The 16,906-nt window shown below is 36.8% G+C and overlaps 2 protein-coding genes across 3 annotated transcripts in view; one reads left to right on the top strand and one right to left on the bottom strand.

The window, feature by feature from the left end:
• LOC130668130 (uncharacterized) overlaps positions 1-16,906 on the top strand; it is a 93,239-nt gene that overhangs the window by 12,549 nt on the left and 63,784 nt on the right. The window lies entirely within an intron of this gene.
• LOC130668841 (uncharacterized) lies at positions 949-2,988 on the bottom strand. Its single transcript, XM_057471331.1, has one exon. The coding sequence runs from the start codon at positions 2,986-2,988 to the stop codon at positions 949-951; it is 2,040 nt and encodes a 679-aa protein (XP_057327314.1).

Genomic DNA, 16,906 nt, shown 5'->3' with positions numbered 1-16,906 from the left:
TACGTGAATGATTGAATACAAATTATTGAGTTGAGCTCGAGTAAATAACGAATTAAAAATAATCAAATTGAGTTTAATTGAACACTGAGTTGAATGCAAAAATGTCATGATAATAGGTAACATGATGTCAGAGGTTACTGAGCGAAGTGAACACATTAATTACTATTTTTAGTAGCACTGAATACATAAATATTTTTGTTATTGAGTTTTAATAGTAATGATCACTTAATTGAATTGATTTTAATGAGCTCATGATAAATTACACTGATTTTAATTTATCTGTTGAACACGTGGTAGCATGATAGCAGAGGCTACTGAGCGAAACATAACTTTTAAATTAATTAAGAAATTGAGCATATTGATAATTAAATAAACAATAAAACTGAGTCTTTTTTTTAAATTAATTGAGCACTGATAGCAAGTAAAATGTTTAATAAAAAATGCACCTGTTGCTTTCTCGATGATATAACCTCGTCAGGAACAGGTTGTAGAGCACTGGATTTCTTGATGTTATTTATTAATTATTTTATGAGTTCTGGAGCTCGCGATTATAAAAATAATTATATTTTTATATAGAGTAATGAACTCTGAATGCAGTTAATTGATTACTTTTAATTAGATACTCGAGATGAGCGCAATTTTGAAAGATTATACGGAACACGTGGTGACACTTGAAAACGTATAAACCGAATAGATAATGGCGTCGGTCTTCTTGCCACGAGGCAGGAAAAATCCATGCGCATGCGTCGCACAGTGCAAGTCAAGTTCTCATAGATGGACACTAGGCCCCAGTAGGTGCTGCCTCTATTTGCCGGAAGTTCAACTACATTCAAATTTGAATGTAGTTGTGATTACGCAACATTCCGCCCGCCATCAGCAACAGAGTTGATGATTGATGAGTTCTTGAGTACTTGATCTTTTGATGAGCATGTCATTGAACCAGTGAAGTTATTCTTCGTCATCTTCTTGTGGTTCTGGTTCAATTGGTAGGAGTGCAAGCTTCGTGATTGGACGAGTGAGTGTTGAGTTCACTGTTTTAAGCGTAGCAACCCTGGTCAATCCATCTTTGCCAGGGTGGAGTGCGATAATGCGAGCGAGAGGCCACCTGGTTGGTGGAAACCTTTCGTCGGTGAGTAATACAAGTGACCCAACTTGAATTTGATGAGTTGGACGTTGCCACTTGGTAATTGCCAGTTGTCTTTGGAGATAACTTGTAGACCAATGATTCCAGAACTGTTGAACACGTTGTTGTAGAAATTGCCATCTGGACAATCGAGAACTATTTGTATCGATGAGTGCTGGTTCAGGAATCATGTTGAGTGCTCGTCCAATTAAGAAGTGACCAGGAGTGAGTGCATTCATGTCATCTGGATCTTCCGTGAGTGGCTCCAATGGTCTTGAATTCAATATAGCTTCAATTTGCGTAAGAAGAGTCGTAAATTCTTCAAACGTAAATGAAGACTCTCCCACTGCTCGAGTAAGATGATGTTTGAGTGATTTGACAGCAGCTTCCCACTTTCCACCCATATGTGGAGCTGCTGGTGGATTGAAATGCCAGGTAATACTGTTCACAGTGATGTGATCCAGTATTTCTCTTGACTCTTGAGTTCCTTGAGTGAACAGACGGTTGAGATCAGTTTCAGCGCCTTTGAACGTCGTTCCACAATCGCTGTAGAGTGCTGTGCAGATGCCTCGTCGGCTGATGAATCTGCGGAGTGCTGCGATGAACCCACTAGAGCTGTAGTCGCTGACTACCTCTAGATGTACTGCGGACGTAGAAAGGCAGACAAAAACACAAATCCAGCCTTTGTATGTTTTTGCTCCTCTGCGTCTCCAATTTTTGAGTGTTATTGGGCCAGCATAGTCAACTCCAGTGTGAGTGAATGCAGATGATGGAGTAACTCGTGATACTGGTAGCTGACCCATGAGTTGTTGAGCTCTATCAGCACGATGTCGTGCGCATTTTATACATTTGAGTATAATTGAGCGTACTGGTTGTCTACCGCCAATGATCCAGTACTTTTGTCGTATGAATGCCAGAGTAAGTTGAGTACCACCATGCATGGTACGCTGATGAGCATCAGAGATGATGAGTTTTATGAGTGCCGCATTCCGTGGTAGAATAGCAGGATGCTTGCTTTGGTCTTGATTTGGAGAATTTTCCAACCGTCCACCTACTCGAATGATGCCGCCGGTGTCAATGAATGCAACCAATCGAGCAAATGGATGACCATTAGGCCATGGTGCGTGTTTGGAGTGCATGTTGATCTCGTTTGAAAAATGAATGCGTTGAGTTTCTTTGATACAGAAGTTGAGTGCAGAAATTACTTCGTCAGAAGTAATTGGAGTCTTGAGTGATGAGTTTGGTGATTTCTTGATCATGTCACGAAGTCTAAAGCAGATTGCAGTAGCTCGTAACATGCGTAGGAGTGGTATTGGCCGTTCCATGATAGGCCAATTTGATTTCAGCGATGAATTCGATGAGAACAGGGCGAGTCCAGGCCGTTCTTCTGCTTGAGCTCCTGTATCATCGATTGATGGACATTTAGGCCAGGACGATGAACTCTTGAGCAACCATGGTGGGCCAGTCCACCATAGTTGATGATCACGGAGTTGAGTAGGTGTCAACCCTCGTGTTACGCAGTCTGCTGGATTTTGTGTGCCCGGAATGAAATTCCAGTGGCCATCTGGAAGTAGATCTTGAATATGTGACACCCTATTCCGAACAAACTCCTTCCAGCGAGACGGATGAGATTTAATCCACGTGAGTGTAATTGTTGAGTCCGTCCACAAGTATGTTGGCGATTGAGTGAGATTTAGAGTGCTCTGGCAGTGTTTTGTGAGTTTTGCCAACATGTGCGCTGCGGTGAGTTCTAACCTTGGTATCGTTAGTCGTTTTAACGGAGCTACCTTGGTTTTGGAGCAGAGCAGCGTAACTCTGACTCCATGAGCAGGTGTGTGGACTTTGATGAACACGGCAGCTGCCATTGCCAATTGAGAGGCGTCCGAGAATCCATGGATTTCGGTGGTTGAGCACGTGGATGAGTGGATCCATCTTGGAATTTTGATTTCAGAGATAAATTTGAGTTCATTTTTGAAGTTTCTCCATTTATGCCGTTGATTGGCTGCCAATGGAGTGTCCCAGCTGAGCTTTTCGAGCCAAAGCTCCTGCATGAATACCTTGGCTCGAATGATGAGTGGTGCGAGAAATCCAAGAGGATCAAAGATTTGAGCAATCTCTGATAAAAGGATCCTTTTTGTAAATTTTGGAGTTGAGCATGGTGGTGAGTACGTAAAATAGAACTGATCTGAGTGTGAGGACCAGTACATGCCCAGAATCTTGGTGCTGGAGTCTGGATCCTCGAATTTATGATTTTTGATTGCTTCCAAATGATTGATTTGTTGTAATCTTGGGATGATTGCTTGCCCATTTAGCAAGAAGGAATCCGCCCGCCTTGCAGAGTGCTTCAATTTGTCAGAAACTTGTTGTAATGAGTTCATCTAACACGTGTGCGATGATGAATGAGTCGTTTGAATGCTCAGATGAGAGTTTGAGTGCGACTTGACCTTTAGTTCTACCAGCATTGGCAACACCAATACCAATAATCTGGATAGATGAGTGAGTGCGTTTAAGTTTGAGTGAATTGACCAAGGAATCTGAAACAAACGATAATTCAGACCCTGGATCCAGCAATATGCGTACTGGATGAGTACTTAACTTAGTGATCAAGTCCACTAGGCATGTTGCGAGTAAGATTGCCGGGCGATGAGTACTAGTATGATGAATGCCGGACGTGTTGAGTGCAATTGAGTTCAGTTGAGCGTCGCTTGAGTCGTCATGTGGAAGCAGACGTCTTTATTGAGTGCCTTTAGCGGCTGAGCTAGATGGTTTTTGAGTGCTGTTGAGTCCCGGGTGTATCATGGTGTGATGTTTTTGTTCACACACCCTGCATGTGAATTGTGAATTGCACGCATCCGGTAGATGATGGCCAAAACAATTTTCACAAAGTCGCTTCTCCACAACGACTTGAGTGCGTTGAGCCTTTGTGAGTCCCAAGAATTGAGTGCATCTCACAATAAAGTGATCTCCTTTACACAAATCACAGGGATATTGTGCAGGAGGGAATACCTTCTTGGGAGGCTTCTTGAGTGCAGTAGATGAGTTCGTGGCTGGAGATTTAGTTTCCGATGAGTGCGACTTGGAAACAGCAGCAGCAGAGTATGACGCTGGTTTGCCAGATGAACGTGGTGGTTTTGATGCCTGTTCCACCCGTTCTTGAGCACGAGCACGACTGACTAAAAAGTCATTGAGATCTTTGAGTGATGGGTATTCAGTGGAAGCACCCATTTTGTTCTCCCAGAGCTCCCGATTATGTGAGTCCAGTTTTGATATGATCAACTGCGTAAGCAGCGGATTCATATCTGAGTTCAATTGTACCCCGAGTGCGTTGAGTGCGTTGATTACCTCTGAAACGGTGTTCAGAAGGTAATTGAGCTGCTCAGATGAGCGTGAAGTGAGCACATGCATATTAAGGAGCTTGTCCAGTTGAGCACCGATGAGTAGGCGAGGGTTGTTGTACCTCTCCTTGAGCTGGTTCCACGCAGGTACAAATTGGTCATCGCACATTTGTACACTGGCGAGGCTGAGTGCGGCTTGTCCTTGCAGACAGCTCTTCAGGTACTGAAGACGTTGAACTGGAGCAAGTTCTTGAGCATTGATCACCATTGAGGTGAATGAGTCCCTGAATTCAGGCCAGTTCTCGTAACGCCCATCGAACTTGGGAATTGCGAGTGCTGGCAGATGAGTTGGAGCCCGGGTTGAGTGCACGACAGCTGGAACAGCAGCTGGAACTGGGATGGAGTTAATGAGTGCGATTAGTTTGCCCTTGGCGTTGATATACGACCTATACACCGAATCGTATACTCCGTCCTTGACATATGAGCTCTCCAAGAACTCCTTGGTGCAGGTGAGTGCTAGTGAGTCGTGAGTTAGGTTGAACTGGTGCCATTCACCCTTGAGTAACTCAAGTCGAGACTTGAGTTGAGCTAAGCCGTCGGCGACGGTGAGTGTATCCGCCAGAGCTTCCCAGTCTGAGAAGACTCCGAGGCGTGAGTGCTGGCTGATGACTTTCAGCTCGAGTGCTGGGGAAATCGTCGATTTCCTGGGAGAGCGCTTGATTTTCTGCTTAGACTGGTCTCCTTCGCCGTGGATCCCAGTCTCGGTGGCGCTTGAGTCGCTGAGGCCTTGATTTTCGACCACGTTGATTACAGGAAAGAGGTGTTGGTCCCTGGGGGTACCTTCAGGAACCTCTGAGTGCTCCTGGTCCTTTGGAAGACCCTTCTTCTTCTCTTCATCCCCCATAGTGAGCTCCTTGACCTGTGAATGGGGTTATATGAGTACAGCTGCCCAATGATGATGCTACCGACAGAACCAACCAACCATCCGGCTCGAAGGACCATAAAATGTTGTAATAATAATTAAATAAAAACATGCCAGGACTGGTTGGTGGTTGGGATGTTTGAAAAATACGCATATTTAAAAATATAACAATATTTTTATTTGTCACAGCACAAAATATCACTGGGTTGCAAATTAAATAGTTTATTTAATGTATAAATACTGTTAAATGTCTGAGCTCATGAATACGTGAATGATTGAATACAAATTATTGAGTTGAGCTCGAGTAAATAACGAATTAAAAATAATCAAATTGAGTTTAATTGAACACTGAGTTGAATGCAAAAATGTCATGATAATAGGTAACATGATGTCAGAGGTTACTGAGCGAAGTGAACACATTAATTACTATTTTTAGTAGCACTGAATACATAAATATTTTTGTTATTGAGTTTTAATAGTAATGATCACTTAATTGAATTGATTTTAATGAGCTCATGATAAATTACACTGATTTTAATTTATCTGTTGAACACGTGGTAGCATGATAGCAGAGGCTACTGAGCGAAACATAACTTTTAAATTAATTAAGAAATTGAGCATATTGATAATTAAATAAACAATAAAACTGAGTCTTTTTTTTAAATTAATTGAGCACTGATAGCAAGTAAAATGTTTAATAAAAAATGCACCTGTTGCTTTCTTGATGATATAACCTCGTCAGGAACAGGTTGTAGAGCACTGGATTTCTTGATGTTATTTATTAATTATTTTATGAGTTCTGGAGCTCGCGATTATAAAAATAATTATATTTTTATATAGAGTAATGAACTCTGAATGCAGTTAATTGATTACTTTTAATTAGATACTCGAGATGAGCGCAATTTTGAAAGATTATACGGAACACGTGGTGACACTTGAAAACGTATAAACCGAATAGATAATGGCGTCGGTCTTCTTGCCACGAGGCAGGAAAAATCCATGCGCATGCGTCGCACAGTGCAAGTCAAGTTCTCATAGATGGACACTAGGCCCCAGTAGGTGCTGCCTCTATTTGCCGGAAGTTCAACTACATTCAAATTTGAATGTAGTTGTGATTACGCAACAGAAGTGACACCTCTAAAACGTCTCACAATCCAAAGATTAGAATTATCAGCTACTGCTCTTCTTGCAAATCTTGTTAAACATGTTCAGAAGACTCTCAATCTCAATGATGTCTCAGTTTTCTTTGGACCGACTTCTCAGTTACTCTCGCATGGGTAAAAAAACAACGAGGTGAAAAGAGTCTGAGGGAAACCGAGTATCAGCGATTCATGATGCTATTCCACAAGCTCATTGGAGATTTACATCGGGAAAATGCAACCCAGCTGATTGCGCCTCTCGGGGTTAAGTGCGTCTCAACTCATTGAACACTCATTGTGGTGGACGGGGCCACCATGGCTATCTCAATCTCCAGAATTATGGCCATCAGCGGTACCATCTCCAGAAGACGACTTGGAAGAAAGACCAAGTATTTCTCTTTCAGTTACGTCTTCACCTACTTCATGGGATCTCATTGACTTATCTTAAGTTAAATTCTTTAATAAAGGTTTTCCAAAACTTCTTAGAATCACTGCACTTTGTCAGCGAGCCGTCTCACGATTTAAAAAGATTTCAAATTCAAGTTTAGCTATCTTACCAATTAATCCAGCTAACGTAGAAGCTGCAAAGCTGTTCTGGATACGGGCAACTCAACAAGCATACTTGTCACCTGAAATAAAAACCATACAAGCTGACAAAGGACTTTATAAAAATCATGTTCTCTCCCGACTAACTGCAAGAGTTGACCATACTGGTATCTTGCGAGCTGGTGGTCGTCTCCAGAATTCTCAGTTAAATGCGGACATCAAACATCCAGCGATTTTGCCTCGTCGATGTAAACTCTTAGATCTCATCATCGCAGATACTCATTCAAGAACTCCCCATGGCTACTCAGTTGACTATCTCTCATGGCAGACAAACTTGCTGGATCATCAGTTGCCGAGCTCCAGTAAAGTCATTTATTCAAAGATGTCTCGTGTGCGCTCGAATATGTGGGTTCGAGCTTAACAACTCATGGCTCCAATCCCTGCTTCTCGAATAACACCATCTCTAGTATTCAAGAATACAGGAGTAGATTATGCAGGTCCTATCTCATTAAAAACTATTCAAGGACGAGCCACAAAGAGTTTCGAGCGCTGGATTGCAGTCTTTGTATGTTTCACTATATCAGCAATTCATCAAAAGGCCGTTTCAGACTGCTCAGCGGAGGGATTTCTCAAAGCCTTCAGACGTTTCACAAGCCGCCGTGGACTCGGCGAAACATCTCACTTTCGAAGACTTCTCAACTTTTCTCATTCAAGTTAAAGCTGTGTGGGATTCACGACTTCTTAGTGCTCTTTCACATGATCCAGAAGACACCTCTGCTCTAACTTCATGTCATTTCATTCGTGGAGAAGCACTGACCACAATACTAGAATCATCTCTATCATCCATACCGGAATCGAGACGTTCTCAATTCCAATAAATCCAAGAACGGTTCCAAAGATTCTGGGATAGATGGCCAACGAAATGCCTGCAAGCTCATTTGTCGATCTCAAAACGACAGAAGACTCAAGAAAATATTGAAGTGAGCTCACTCGTACTTCTCACTGACGAGCGGTTTCCACCATCAAAATGGCTGCTCGCTCGTGACATCCAGCGCCATCCAGGTAGTGATGGATTGTGTCGTGTGGTGACCATCAAGACCGCCACCGCAACGCTAACACGACCAATTGTCAAGCTTGCCCTTCTGCCAACCTCACCTCACCAGGAAGAAACACTAGAAGGAGATTCGAATTCCTCATATGGTTGCAGAATTGGGGGAAGGGAATGTTAAAAAGTATACCATTAGCTATACGCGGACCATGGAGAAAGATTATAAGTCATCAACTTTGCTCGGACCATGGACTTTAAAATATTGCAGCAACAACTCTACCCTCTCCAGTCCCAATCCAGGCTTCTCATTGGATTACAGAAATCGAATGTCACCACTCTCGCCAGAACATTCTAGAAGCCGTCTCTCGGGTATAAAAAAGGGGAACCTGAGGACGGCAGCACATTCATTGGTGACCAGTCTTACTGTACGGAATACTCTACTGATAGCAAGCAAGGCTATCAGCGATTACTAACGAATAAATATTCAAGCGAGCAAGGTATGAATATTCTCCACATACTTCTCATCACCAAATTAGCTCTTCTCAGGGCTAGTCAGCAAGACCTCCGGGTCTCGTAAGATTACTTTCAATCCGAATAGCTCTTCTCAGGGCTATTCTACATTACCTCTCAAGGTCACGTAAGATGATCTCTTCACCTAAACGATTCTTCTCAGGAACGATTCATTAAAAACTCGAACGCCTACTCACAACTCTTATAACGCGCAACTTAACGGTCTTTCTCAAGACCAGAAAGGCCTTTTTCAAGACCGCCAAATAATTTGCAACGTAAGAATCCCTTCAATAGCGTAACTATTATACCGACAGACTTCTCCTCATACATATCAGCAGAGTAAACTCTCAATCAGATGGGGTTAGATATGACACTTGTTCTTGACCGCTCTCGCTACTTATTTTTTATTTTATTTTAATTAACAAAAAATAATTAACGTATTGATACATAGACATTGACACAAAAGTTGTTAGATTGATTCTACGATTTATTCCAAATATATTTCGCGCCAAGATTATTTGCTCTTGTGATAATAGTAGAGTTTTTTAACTTCCCGCTAAGAAAATCGACGATTTTCGAAAAATTGGGAAGTTATTGTTTTCACCCCGATTTTCAAAAGTCGAGTTTTCATCAGATGACGACGTTTTGAGGTCCTAGGAAGCTATTCTGACTATTTTCAAAATGATGTCCGAGTGTATGTATGTATGTATGTATGTATGTATGTATGTATGTATGTATGTATGTATGTATGTATGTATGTATGTATGTATGTATGTATGTATGTATGTATGTATGTATGTATGTATGTATGTATGTATGTATGCATGTATGTATGTATGTATGTATGTATGTATGTATGTATGTATGTATGTATGTATGTATGTATGTATGTATGTATGTATGTATGTATGTATGTATGTATGTATGTATGTATGTATGTATGTATGTATGTGTGTGTGTGTGTGTGTGTGTGTGTGTGTGTGTGTGTGTGTGTGTGTGTGTGTGTGTGTGTGTGTGTGTGTGTGTGTGTGTGTGTGTGTGTGTGTGTGTGTGTGTGTGTGTGTGTGTGTGTGTGTGTGTGTGTGTAAACTCTTTGTAACTTTTTAACTAATGAATCGATTTGGATGGTTGAGGTGGCAATCGAAAGAGCTTGTTGGCCCTCAACTTTCCTGAAAATTTCAGATCATTTGATCAAACAGACTCGAAAATATTGGCGAAATACGAAAAAAAAAAAATTTTTTTTTTTCTAGTTTTTTAGTGATTTCTCAAAAACGACTTGAACGATCGACTTCAAAATCTAATCAGCTCTAGAACTTTATAAGCCGCGTCGAATGCCACCTCAATCATCTCAATTGGTTAATTTGTTCGAGAGATATCGTTGGCGAAAGAAATGATAAAAAACGGTTTTTTTCGATTATCTTTGAAGTGACTCATCCGATCAATTTCAAAATTTAATCAGCTCTAGAATTCAAGAAAACGCGTCGATTGCCACCTCAAACGTCAAAATCCGTTGATGAGTTCAAAAGATATCGGCGCTCAAAATTTAAAAAAATAACGTTTCATGTTATTTTTCCGGATAAATCAAAATATAATGTGCTAAAATGTGTTTGAAATCATACCAACTCTTTCTGTTTATAGTCTCTTTCGATCATCAGATAATGTCATATAACTTGTTCCTTAGTTTTAAACATATTGTCAGCAAAAAATTGAAAAAACCCAGTCTTTAATGTTTTTCTTGGATATTCCATATATTATTGCTCTGACCTAAGTCAAAACTCATTCAAATCTTGATTTTGATCACTGACATTGATTTCTGTCTCAACACATTTATGTCAGAGAACATAATCGATTATAAAAATTTAAAAGCCGCTTCTTCATTAATGATTTTCGATTCTTAACTTTTCAAACTCTAGCATAAAACGTAACTTGTTAGAGCTTGAAAACCTCATAAAAAAATGATTCCATGTAATAGCATTTTCGAGCTCCTCGAGCTCGAAAATAGATTCACAGTGATGTTTTCAAGCTCCTTGAGCTCGAAAACAGCGGGAAGTTTTGGGGCTGACCCGCAGGGTCAACCGACGCCCATATTTTTTATTTTGAGAACGGTCGATAATGTTTTCAGAGAAATACGATTATGGATTGAAATGCATTTGTTTATTGAACTCCATGTTTAAACGCCATTGAGGAACACAGGATGCCATTAGCTTTTTGACAAATTATTAACCACTGATTGTTAAACAGTCATGTAGGGTTAGCTTTGTAGATACGATAGGCGCGATAGACGTGCATACGCTGATTAAAGATATTTGAATGAGATGGGTCGAATGAAACATTTAAAATCGATAAAAATTTTATGTCAAATAGTTTTCACCACATCCGCACTGAGAGTTTTAATTCCTGCCCGGTTTAGCTGGAAGAAAGATGAACTTTTCCACTGAATATATGACCTTAATATGATCATACATAGGTCATATAGCGATCATAAACTTTTACGTAAACATGACTCAATTCGTGACTTCAATATGATGGCATATTGAATTACATTACTACGATATCATACTGACATTATATTTGACTTTGATATAATGTCATTTTATGACTGTAATGTTACATACAGAGTTATTTCAAAATCATCAGTTTATGTATTATTTACGTAACTCGTAAATCATATAATCACATGAGTTACGAATCAATTTTCTGACGCAAAAAGGACATAATAACCCAATCATATCATTACGTAAAACTTATGTCACATAAATCCTGACATAGAATGTCGTCAATGTCGTCATCCTGACGTCAATTTGACGTAAACGTATTCACTGGGTTTCTCTTGTAAAAAAACAAATAATTGAAACGTATGTGGCATTCTTCCCGCAAATTACGCTAATAATAAAAACTTTCAGGCGCAGATCTGGTGACGAATAGTATTCACACTACGGAGGAATGTAAGACGTCCTAATCCGCGTATTTGCCATGTAATTACACACGAGAGGGGAAATGTCCTACCTCCCTCCTTTGGTACTTAATAAATTATAAGGATCCATTATGAAATGTTTTATGATTTATATTAGTCAAGAAGTTATCAATCATTAAATTGATCGACAATATGGTACATATACATGATTACATTTTCTAATCTCTTTTATATATAATTATTATTTTCATGTTTAATATATAATGATCATTATTACAGTAAATTTGTTGCCTATTACGTATGATTTAGTTTTACTTTTCATTAACAATTATATAGTGTATTTTGTGACAATGAATTATGTATTATCCAGTGGTACATACTGTATTTTTCATGATTACCTGCATTGGAACTTACAGTTTCAGGGTCAGCAACCAGTCAGCCACAAGCAATTTTAAGACCAATGATGTGATCAACTGTTAGCGCAAGCATAAATTGTGATTTGCAATTTATAATTAAGCAGAAACTATTAATCCTTTTTATTATTTACACTCATTTTGATAAATCCTAATCACGAAGTTAGAACTGTCATTTACGTAATTGAAATTAAAGATCGAAAGTAACTATTCAACAAATGAAAAATATCAGAGTTGAAATTGCAAATGCCTTGATTCAGTGGGTAGAAACATTATCCGTTTCTTTTGAAGGGACGCAACTCATATGTTTCTGCCTGCTGAGTGAATGCATCCGCAATTTACGCATTCACCAAATTTGTTTGCGTCATCGGACTGAAATTAGCTGATTTCAACTGGATGCAAAGACACTAAAAATTGAAGTTTCAATGCTGATACGATAAAAAAATTATTTATTTATCAACTCTTAATTATTCATTTATATGTCAAATATTGATTTATTATAAAAATTCAGAATTAAAATATTTTCGTTTAGTATTACAGATTTAAAGAATATATTACCGTATTTTGTGCTCCATTTCACCCTATTCTCCCTCGCACACAGAACGCGAAATGATCGAAGTATAGCGTTGGGGAGGTCTAGGGTCCGAATGGATGCTGGATGAGGGCTTAGGGTGGTTTCAACCCCTCAGTAGCGTGTCGGTTGTCGAGAAAGCAACACGTCGTGCGTTTTTATTTTTGACTTCATGCTGTGTTTCTTTTATTATAAACAATTATAATAGACTTTTACAATAACTATAATTTATTAACAAGAAGTTTATACATTTAAGTTCGCTAAAGTTAAATATGTTTAAACAATTGACCTAAATAATTCATCCCATCGAAATCAACAGGTTATAGTTATAAATATATTTTTTTATTATTTACTTTATAATCTAAAATGTATGATTATCAACATATCACTTTTATGATTATAAGATCTTATTTAATTATTTTTTTTTCTTTTTTTTTTGTTTATTTCGTATGATGGTAGAACGTTATATTACAGAGTTTGAGTAATTTCCGATAATTGATAGTGTTTACTTTGACGATGTTTTCAGTGTTTATACTGTATATTCCAATCGCGCTTATTTTATTTTACAGTGCATTATAAATTCGATACCCACGAAAACGAGACATTAACAATTTTAATTAACCCTCCGTAGCTCAAATTGCATTTTAACGGAAACTATTAGAAACAATTTGAATAAAAAAAAAATAATCGTTGATCGATTTGAAATTATGAATTCGATATCTTAAAATTAAATTTTGAAAATTACTAATTTTGTAATATTTATATTCTATATTATTATTTAAGTCTATTATTGATTAATATTGAATTAAATATTGGAAACTGAAGACAGTAATTTTTATTGACAGTAAAAAAAAGTAACTTTGTATAAAGAATATTTTCTTGGGCAGTAAGTCAATAAAAATTATTACATCATTAATTTTATATCTAAGTTGTAGAATAATTCTCTCGACCGACGAAAATCGGAATTTATTTACACTATAAAAAAAAAAAATATATAAATAAAATCAGCATATCTCGATTTAAATTCAGAGTTATTCGATTTAGCAATTGATTTTGAATGAACTCTTTGCATTTTTTCACTAAAAATACATTAGATTAAAAATTTCCAATTGCATAATTTTTTGTAAGAAAAAAATACAGTTCCCAAACGTTGTTTTTTCACTAAGTGTAAAGTGAAAGATTATTGCCGCTATTTATATAAATTTATTTAACATTTTCCATAATATCAATTTTTAATTTTCTTAATAATATTCATGATAATTTGTACATATTTTTATTTTGAAAGCAATACATAAAGTTCATTTATCTATTTATGTGGTAACAATGTGAGTACTGTAACTCATATAAATAATACTAACGACATAAATTTTGTGCTTAATGCTTTCAGTTTATTTCAAATATTTATCTCAAATCGTTTATTATATAACATAAATAAATGTTTTACATGAAGGAAAATTAAATTTTTCCATTTACCTAAAGATCGGAACGCTTTTCACGCAACGAAAATGGAAATAATTTATGTAATTTGAATCTAAAGGTGACTTAAAGGGTAGTTGGGGGTGGCATGCAATTATCGGCTGATGTGCGAACCATTTCAGAAATCTAGATCCCGTAGATTTTAATTTTTCATTTCGTTTTTTTATTTTCGTTCCACGAAAAACTATCCGATTTTCAAGTACATATTTTTCCAATATGCGTTTACTATTTAATACATCATGTTATTATATAAATATCTCATCCCCTATCATCTGTAATCTTATGTATCTTATCAAATTTATTCTCATGTAGAAACATATATTTAAAATGAAATAAATCATACACATGTCTGAACAACTGTGATAGCTTAAATAAATATATCATATAGACGATATTTTGAAAGATGATACGTGGGCTTAGTTCTAGTTTTAATATCATCAGAATGTTTAGTTATGAGAAGCTTTATTCAGATTTCTGACAGCTATTTATAATCAAAAACTTTGCATTTAATTAATATCAATTATGTATTACGTATGATTTATTTATTAAACTAAATAAATCCAAAAATTCACACCTCAGTCGCTATTGCTGCGTAAAAAAGTAGAAAAATAAATAACAGACCAATTAAAAATATTATCATCGATTTTATATAAACCTAAAAAAAAAAAAAAAATAAATTACTTATTTAAATGAAGAAATAAGAAAGTACATTAAGGATCGACTTTGATATGCAAATTATCATGAAATTTATTATTGATTTACCCTAATCTCAAATCTGTATTTTTTTTGTCAAACAACTTTTTTTTTTTTTAACAGACCGCCTTTTTTTTAGGTATCATTATTTTTTTTTTTTTTACTACTGTCACGTCAATTCTGCTGTCAATCCTCGGTAAAAATAAAAATAAAGAAGATCGCAACTCAATTTTAGATGCGATATCGGTTCTGAATATTTTTTCATTGTTTACGACTAAATAAAAGGATTTGCATAGTGAATATCAATAGAATTAAATTCATCAGAAATCCAACGCTATTATAATAGCAGACCTAATTTACCGTAAATTTACGGCAATTTTACCGTAAATATACCGTAGAATACGGTGGTTTTACTGTAAAATTCGGATGGATTTACCGTAATTTACGGTAAGCTACTGTAGATTCACGGAAAATGGGTAAATCACGGTGGGTTTACCATAAACTACGGTATTTTTACCGTAAATTTGCCGACTAATACGGTAAATCTACCGTAAACATTCGGGTGGATAACCGTATTATAGGTGGATTATCGTAAATTACAGTAAAATCGCCGTAAATTTCGGTAAACCCACCGTAAATTACGGTTAATCCACCGTAATTTACGGTAAATCGGTATTGTATGCACACGGAAAGAATTTTCGTATGAATATTGCCATGTTATTTATTCTAAAAATCACTCTAAATCGAGTAATCTTGGGCCATTACGACTTTGTACTTTTTAATTACGAAATTTTACTCTTTCAGTGAATAAAAATCAATCAGATTAATTTTTACTCACAATTACGAGTAAAAATTACACCTAGCGGCTGTCTAAATAAATTCTCTCTAATCCAATTTTTACTCGTAGGTTATGATAAAAAGTTGATTATTGAATTTATAAAATTTATATTGAATTACAATAAAAATTACAATTACACTGTAAAAAATCCGGAGTTAATCCGGAGTGAATTGGGAGTGAAATAAAATCCGAATTCACTCCGCCACTCGGAGTTCCGGAGTTTTTAAAAAAATAACTCCGCATGCGGAGTGAATTGGGAGTTTTTCTTTAGCGGAGTGATTGCGGAGTGACGCGGATTTTATTTCACTCCCAATTCACTCCGGTCCGGGGTTTTAATACTTGGTGTTTGTGTGCAAATGTGTGAGTGTGTGCAAATTTGCGCGTGTGTGCAAATGTGTGCGTGTGTGAAAATGTGTGCGTGTGTTCGAATGTGTGCGTGTGCAAGTGTGCGTGTGTGCCTAAATATGTATGTGTGTATGAGTGTGCATATCAGCTGATCAATAATGTAATACGCGAATTTTTACTTCGATTTTATTGAGAGGAGTTATGTTTTATTAATAATATTCTCAAAACTCCGCTCCGGAGTGAATTTCACTCCGGAGGGATTAAATTAAAAAAAAATTATCTACCCCGCGAAAACTCCCCTGCGGAGTGAATTTCACTCCGAGGGGAGTGAATAATTAAAAATGCATTCACTCCGCATTCACTTCGGATTTAATCCGCATTCACTCCGCGAATTTTTTACAGTGTAATCGTCTGAAATTTCCATAAAAAATCTAAAAACCATCTAATTGCCTTAGAATATGACTTAAAATGAATATTTTGAAAAAGAATGTAAAAAAAATTACTCTTATTGTGTTGAAAAAGAAAAGATACAAATTTTTTTTTTTTTTTTTAAAATAAATATTAAGTTATAGAGAGATACAGAGATCGTCTTTTTTTCTAACCCTACGTATGTGTGCGTAACATATAAGTTGTCGCGAGCAAAATAAAAGACATTCAATTGAAGCCGATATTAACCGAAGATTAACGGAGACTACTAAAACATTACTCTGCAGTTTAGAGTAAAAATTACTTCCATAGATAAGAAAATTTATTTGAGTTATAAGCAGTTTTTCATCAAAAAGTTAATGGATTTAAAAGAATGGTATATTGGGGAGTAAAAATTAATCGCATGGAGTAAAAATTAATAGATTAAGATGAGATATTCACAATAATCGATTAAACATAAGACTTTTAAAAAATTACTCAGTAGTAGAGTAAAACATGGTCTAGCAACGTTAATATTTAAACAAAAAATATTAAATTTAAAACAAAAAATAGCAATTTTTTGCAACGGCCCAGGATAACTCGAAATTACAGAGTAATTTTTATCAAA

Source organism: Microplitis mediator, chromosome 5 (assembly GCF_029852145.1).
Source record: "Microplitis mediator isolate UGA2020A chromosome 5, iyMicMedi2.1, whole genome shotgun sequence".
NCBI classification, from domain to species: Eukaryota; Metazoa; Arthropoda; class Insecta; order Hymenoptera; family Braconidae; genus Microplitis; species Microplitis mediator.
The sequence above is the reverse complement of the archived record's forward strand: the minus strand, read 5'-3'. Positions and strand labels throughout refer to the sequence as shown.